Source organism: Alosa alosa, chromosome 2 (assembly GCF_017589495.1).
Source record: "Alosa alosa isolate M-15738 ecotype Scorff River chromosome 2, AALO_Geno_1.1, whole genome shotgun sequence".
In the NCBI taxonomy this organism is placed as follows: domain Eukaryota; kingdom Metazoa; phylum Chordata; class Actinopteri; order Clupeiformes; family Clupeidae; genus Alosa; species Alosa alosa.
Window position 1 is genome coordinate 36,601,489 of NC_063190.1, and position 7,500 is coordinate 36,608,988.

General features: G+C 41.6%; 2 protein-coding genes across 3 annotated transcripts in view; both read left to right on the plus strand.

The window, feature by feature from the left end:
• LOC125285547 (CD276 antigen-like) overlaps positions 1–6,397 on the plus strand; it is a 17,070-nt gene extending 10,673 nt beyond the window's left edge. Inside the window, exon 3 of the mRNA XM_048230066.1 lies at positions 6,300–6,397. Coding sequence (XP_048086023.1) covers positions 6,300–6,397 — 98 coding nt within the window. The remainder of the gene's footprint in view (positions 1–6,299) is intronic.
• Positions 6,398–6,553: 156 nt separating this feature from the next.
• Positions 6,554–7,500, plus strand: part of LOC125290931 — an 11,282-nt gene continuing 10,335 nt past the window's right edge. For both annotated transcript variants that reach the window (XM_048237379.1, XM_048237380.1), the window contains exon 1: positions 6,554–6,577. In XM_048237379.1, coding sequence (XP_048093336.1) covers positions 6,568–6,577 — 10 coding nt within the window. In that variant the 5' untranslated portion in view covers positions 6,554–6,567. The remainder of the gene's footprint in view (positions 6,578–7,500) is intronic.

Genomic DNA, 7,500 nt, shown 5'->3' on the forward strand with positions numbered 1-7,500 from the left:
CAGACCCAAGCAGCAGCACAGCCTTGAAAGACGCACACTTTGAATTTGATCAGAGCGGCTCTGGTTCTTCACTGGCTAACTTGATGTGATTGGCTGGATGACCGTTCAATCAAACCAACAGACCTATTTGAGTCTCTCTGTGTGTGCGTTATGGTAGATACGGTTCCAACTGTTTACGGGAGCGTTTATTTCCATATTTTACTTTCATTTTAATCTGTCAAAAAGTGTGGGGGATAGAATCGTGTTCCAGCAAAAGTGTGTACGTTATAACACCCACATCCCCCACGCTTGCTACGCGCCAGCTCTGTGACTCTTAACAGTGTTTACACACAGACCTGGCTCATTAAAGGAGAAGTCTGTGACTCTCATGGCCGTGGATGCCCATCCAGGGTAACAGTGTTTACACACAGACCTGGCTCTCAGATCCTTAAACAAATCCAGCCAATCAACACGCAGCCTCAGGAGCGTGGGAGGGGCAATTATTTTAAGGTGAGACAGGGCAGGTGAAAACATTGTTTTTTCACGCACTGGTCAATTTCGAGATTTTGAGCTAGTCTGTTACCTTAGCATGTATTCTATCACACTACTACAACAAAAAAGTCCGATTTACACATTTAGGTGTTTATTTCATTATATTGTGTCTACTCGTGCCTGATTTATCCTAAATTCAGCGAAAGTTAGCATTCTAACCTTGCATGCACTCCCGCGACTGTGACCCAAAACATATTGTGTGTAGTACGTTGGAAAGCTCTGTTTTTCCTGTATCACGCTATGTGATCCATATATGGACACTTCCTGTGTATCAGCAACCAATCGCGAAAGTTCAAAGATGAGTCTAGGCTGATAACGGAATCTCATTGGCTGTCTTTCAAGGCTGTTTTCTCAAAACGAGTTTCCTCTCCCACTCTGAGCAAGGAAACTCCACTTCAGAAGCACTTACATACATCAAACTTTCTAGACTTATGCCTAACTATATTTCGAAGATTATCACTGAGGGGTTTGTTGATATATTATTCCTAGCCTGACTTACATGACATTTTATGCCTAAAAACATGGCAAAAATCTATTTTTTAGGGCTATTGACATCATATTCTGATTTACAGGATAACTAAAGTAGATATTCATAAATCCCTCTGTAAATTTTTCAACATCTATTATCTAAACATAATGAAAACATAATTTTGAACCTGGCTGTATCCAATGCTCAGGTTTCTTGCTTTAAAATGTAGGCAAATTAGCACATATTTAATTAGATAATGCCTAATTTGCATATGTAAACATTAAATTACAGAACACTTGTAATACATTTTTTTCTCATATTAATGTAAGTAATAAACTGGGTAAGTTTCATAGTGATATCTGCTTGTTAAAAATGTTACCCTATTCACCTGTAGTGTCTCGCCTTAAATTATAAAGAGCCATATTATTTTAAATGATAAAGAGCCATATTATTTTAAATTATAAAGAGCCATATTACTTTAAATTATAAATGGCATTACATTACATTATTTTGGCTGACACATTTTTAGCCAAAGTGACTTACATATGTCACCTATATTAAAAGTGATCACATTGTCTCTGGAGCAACTTGGGGTTAAGTGCCTTGCTCAAGGGCACAACAGTGGAAGCCGGGAATTGAACCGACAACTTTCAGGCTACTGCACGCTAGCCCAGCTCCTTAACCGCTATACTACCACCGCCCCCATAAAGAGCCATATTATTTTAAATTATAGAGAGCCACATTATTTTAAATTATAGAGAGCCATATTATTTTAAATTATAGAGAGCCATATTATTTTAAATTATGACCATTTCTGAAATCCTTTTCTCTTTACATACATGCTCTCCTTCAAGGAACAAAATGAGGAGGTAAAATATGCCATCTCTATACAGAGCACATTTAGCATCATGTTACGCCATCTTTATACAGAGCACATTTAGCATCATGTTACGCCATCTTTATACAGAGCACATTTAGCATCATGTTAGGACACGCTCTTAAGAGGGTTTTCTACGATTCATCTTACGATCGTTCGTTTGGTTTTTCAGACTGTTTCCCGAACATGCTCGTAGCGTGAACGCGCATGCACTGCTCTTAAGATGCTCTTAAGGGGAGCTGTCCACGTTAATAGTTCTGAAATATCCTCTGATTTGACGGTGATGTCAGGTGACTGCACGTCACAGCTATAGGCCTACCATTTAAACTTCGGATCTACACATTAATTCACATCAATACGAAAATAGAAACACTTTGACATCTGCATGTAAGCATCCCAAGTAGGTTATATACCACACAGAGACATAAATAATTGTAATTATTTTAAGATTAGATTGTTGCACCATGCAATAATTTTTCAAGGGTACCACTTAAGAACACGTTTGAAGATAAGAAAGAAGTCGAAAGTAAGAAAGAGAGGAAATGTGTAGGCTTAGATTTTGATGCAGTAGGCTACAGACTAAACCACATGTTGCTTTCTCTGCTTTTTACCGCATAGGCCTAATAAAATATTCACTTAGCAAAGATAATGTCAAACTATTCTGGCAACGCCTCGCTTCATAACTTGATTGCATTTTTTGTCGGCTTTTCATCACATTATTATGACCATTAAATGTAGGCTATTTTGCACGCTTAAAATCTGATTCATCACAGGTAAACACAATAAAGAATGGGAACGTAAGTTGGATTATGTATTCTAAGTTGTAATTCCTCTGTATGTCCTGTTGGTGACCTCAGTGAGAAGTACTGTTAAGATGCTCTTAGCCGGTAACGAGTATTCTGGAGCACTCTCGAGATCTACGAAAGTGTTTTCAATGATGCTCTTAAGCTACAATGGTTTCGGGAAACAGTCGGCAAATCTTAAGACGTCAGAAGAGGGACTTTACGACGCTCTTAGGCTTAAGATGCTTTTCGGGAAGTGGGCCCAGACCCACATCAAGGGTGGTGGTGGGGGGGGGGGGGGTTTCGGGCTTGATTTAAAAAAAATTCACATCAATGTATTCCCAAGACATGGGAGCATTAGAAAATCTGGGCTAAAGTTGAATCTGAACATTTTCATGAAATAACACCCCTTATCCAATCATATGCAAGGATTTTTTGATAAGGCCCAGACTTCTGAAGCACCACTCCAATGGATCGATCCCAGATGGATGAGTGGAGCTATAGGCGGAACAAAATTCATCTGGCGAGAGTCAGGTTATGGGGACTCACTATTCGCAGTGCTCAGTCCGAGGGGCGGGATCCGAGGCCCCCCCCTCCTCTTGTGCGTGCTTATGATGCGTTCCCAATAAAGGCAATACTAAAGAGTTTTTTGTACCTTAAAATAATGTTTCCAAAATCGTTTCAGTGGTTCATCAACTTGTAACAGGATGAACGGTGAGCCTAGTTTTGTGCGTTCACGTGAGAGGTTAGACTATGAACAAAGAATTAATATGAGATAAAAGGAAACCTTGCTGCTGGCATTTATCCCTCTCTGTTTGTCTGTCATCACTATCCCAACACAGAATGCTCATTTCGTTAGAGTCACTGTGAGTCACATAGTTTATATTAATTAATCTGATAGTAGCGTGTATCTTTTGACAGATCTTGCACTTCCTGAGATATCAGTTACACACTTTTTGTTGTGGCTAGACAGGCAGCAGCACAAGAGCCATATGAGAGATGACAATGTCACTGTAGGCCTACTCACATTTAAACAGTTTCTGAGATTGATGTACGTGACTAGCCTGGAAACCAGACTCACTGACTTCGCAGAGAGTCTGGCCTAGATCCATAGGCGTTCGTTTATTTCCGGGTGGGAGGGCACAGTTTGAGGTTTAAAATCATTGGAGTTCCTTTGAACCGCTTTGAACCAATCACTAACAACCGGCGTTTCGTCATACAGAGAAGATTCTCTGCAGCACGCCCATAACAAGCACTGGTGCATCTTATCAGCAAACAATCACACGCTTCATCTGGGCGTAACTCTCGCCAAAATGCATCATATAGTGTTTTGTGAATGTACCCAAGTCAAACTTTCATAATGCATAAGCACGCCCAAAGCCCACTTTTAAGCTTGTATGCGTTTGTCGTTTTAGGGTGAAATTACCTTTTGAATGGGATTCCTAGGGCTACTACTTTTTGATACAATCGCGTCCAAAATCGCTATTTTTCAAATACTATGAAGGCTCGACACAACATGAAACTTTGATCGGAAGATCATCAGTGTCTTACACACGAACTCGAGCATTGAGAACATTGTTGGTGTACACAGAGTTTACTAAAGAGAGGTTTTGAACAACTCACTTGTTTTTCTGCTCGCTGCCATCTTGCCATCTTGCAAGGAGTGAGTTGTCCAAAATCTTTCTTTTTAGTAAACTATGTGTACGAATAATGTTCTTAATGCTCGAAGTTCATATGTAGAGACACTGATGATGTTCATCAAAGTTTCAAGTTATGTCGAGCCTTCTTAGTGTTTGAAAAATAGTGATTTTGACGCCAACCATGTAGCCTACTAAACTAGAGTTTGACCGGTAACGCTCAGAGCCTATTTCAAGTGACAAAATCTATGACTAAAGTTTAGCTGACGATATAACATCCTACTCCACTTCGTTCGTGACACTCCTGTTAATAGGCTAAACTATTATTCACATTTGCTCAAAGATTTCATAAATATAAGCCCTTTTCGCCCCCTACGTTGATGTATTCCAAGCGATGCTTCAGGGCGGGACGAATAAACACCATGCCTGAGTACGTAATCGCCTCAGGGGCATCCCCCTCTGTTCGCTGGTTGGTCGGCTGCCCAACTGCCGGGTAAACGAGCGTGAATCAACCTATTCCAGACGGAGTACTGTAGGGAAAAGAAATCGACCGGAAGTACGTAGACAGGCCAAGGCCAGGCTAGTACGTGACATCTGTCAGGCAGCATATGTGAAAACAAGATCCGTATGTAGGTTACTTTATGGGGAAACAGCTTTGTGCAAACCAAAAGCATATGTGACATTGGTTAGTCCGCCAGCCAGAGGAGAGATGCGGCAGGGACCAGTAGACGGCACACATAAATCTTACCGATGTCAGTCCGATGAATGCCGTTACAGTCTAGAAGACATCGCATAGGAAGCGTTTGCTCATTGGCAAGACATCGCCGGGATGTCGGCAAATCATCGAAAACAACAATGAGCCAATGTTTCAACGACTTATCGTTTGCTCATCTCATAACGTCAATCTGCAAGAGATCTGCAGCTGCCACGACCACCGAGCTGCGGCTGCCATGCGAGCTGCCATACTAGCATCTACCGGTGCCTGGAGTCTGGATTGAGTGCTAAGAAACTCTGATGACAAAGGCCAACCATCAAACAACAAACAACAAACGGTCACTGTCTAGGACCACCGAGCTGATAATCAGCAGGGTCGCCCATCACAAATTCGGACTGTCTTGTTCTTCCAGTGCTCTCCAGACTGCCAGTGAATTCTCCGGGTTGGTCAGTTATAGGCCTAAAGAACTTTGTTGGTGTTGCATTGTGAAGACACAGCTGTGCGCAGTTTTCACGCGAGTCATCTTTGCCCTTGGGCATTTTCAGCCGGTTGGAAATTGGACTAATTTTATTTGTAATGTTTATTTATTTTATTTATTAATTTGTTTGTTGTCTGTCTTGTATGTCTTGGTGTCACGGGTACGCTGGCGACTACGCCGCTCCGTCCAGCATCTATTGTATTTGTTAGTCTGTGTCAATGACAATGTCTTATATGTGGAGCGCTTTGGGTTGCACTCTGTGCATGTTAAATACAAATAAATCTGACTTGACTTGACATGACACACACACACACATAGCCTAAATCAATACCCACCCCCCCTCTACTAAGTGTAGGCAGGTGTACTGAGGTGTGACTCCCCCGCCCCGCCCCTGTTCCTTATTTTCATATCAGAAAGTTGGCACTGGCAACCCTATTTCTGGTGAACACGTGTGATTCTGGAATCCTACAGTAGGTTCTGGAATCCTGCAGTAGGATCTGGAAGGTTCTGGTGAGCATGTGTGATGAATCCTGCAGTAGGTTCTGGAATCCTACAGTAGGTTCTGGAATCCTGCAGTAGGTTCTGGGGAGCATGTGATGAACTCCAGAAGTCTGAATCCTGCAGTAGGTTCTGGGGAGCATGTGTGATGAATCCTGCAGTAGGTTCTGGAATCCTGCAGTAGGTTCTGGAAGGTTCTGAGTGAGCATGTGTGATGAATCCTGCAGTAGGTTCTGGAATCCTGCAGTAGGTTCTGGAAGGTTCTAGTGAGCATCCAGATGGACGTTCTCTGTGTTCATTCTTCCCTCTCAGCTCCCATCAGTGACCTCATCATGAGCGTGACGTCCGAGAGGCACGTGCTGTGCGGGACCAAAGGGGTGTACCCTGACCCCTCCATGCAGTGGGCTTAATCGTGACCCTCCCCTCGGCCTAAGTTTCCCACAGCCGCATGGAAGACGCTGACTGGACAAGAAAAGGTTGCACGGACGGTGGAGAGCACGCCATCCTAACCGCATGTCATATGCATGTCACATGCATCTGCACCATTAAGGCCAAGTACTAGCTGTGGAAGGCAACGCTCATGGAGGGAGGTGAGAGAGGGTGTACACACACACACACACACACACACACACACACACACACACACATACACACACACACACACACGACACAATAACATACATTAATAATAATATACAATACACATAATAATAATCATACACACACAATATTGCACACATTACCACACACACACACACTATGTAATAATACAATAATATACACAATAATTAAAGTATTAATACACACACACTAACACATACACACACACACTATTATGGTATATACACACACACACATACATTACACGCCACATGGCTATACATACACATTGGCTTTCATTATTAATACACACACACATGTAATAATACCACATAACACATAATAACACACACACATAATAATAGCTAATACATTAATAATTATACACATCTATACAACACACACATACACAACACACACATACACACATATAATAATAATATTAATAATACACATTAATAATATTAATAATAATATCATTAATAATAATACACTAGAGGTAAACATCTGCTCACCACTGGCAGAGTTTATGATCATAAAGTGCCGAATTTTTTACCTGCTAAGGGAAATTATTGGTGATTCTTAAGGCAATGAGTATACATCCCGCCTACCAACAAACAACAGTGATAAGAACGCTGCTCTTAGTGAATCCGTACCAGGCTGTCAGTGAACAACAGACGGCACACCCAGACGGTTTCACCATCTTTCACTGGAGATTTTAACCATGCTGATCTAAAAACTGTACTTCCAAAGCTACACCAGCATGTTGATTTTCCAACAAGAATATTATCCTGACCTATGTAATACACACACAAAGGAGCATACAAAGCCACCCCTCCCCCCACATTGGACTTTCTAGACCATACACTGTTAATACTAATGCCCGCAGATACAGACAAAGGGTAAAAGCGAA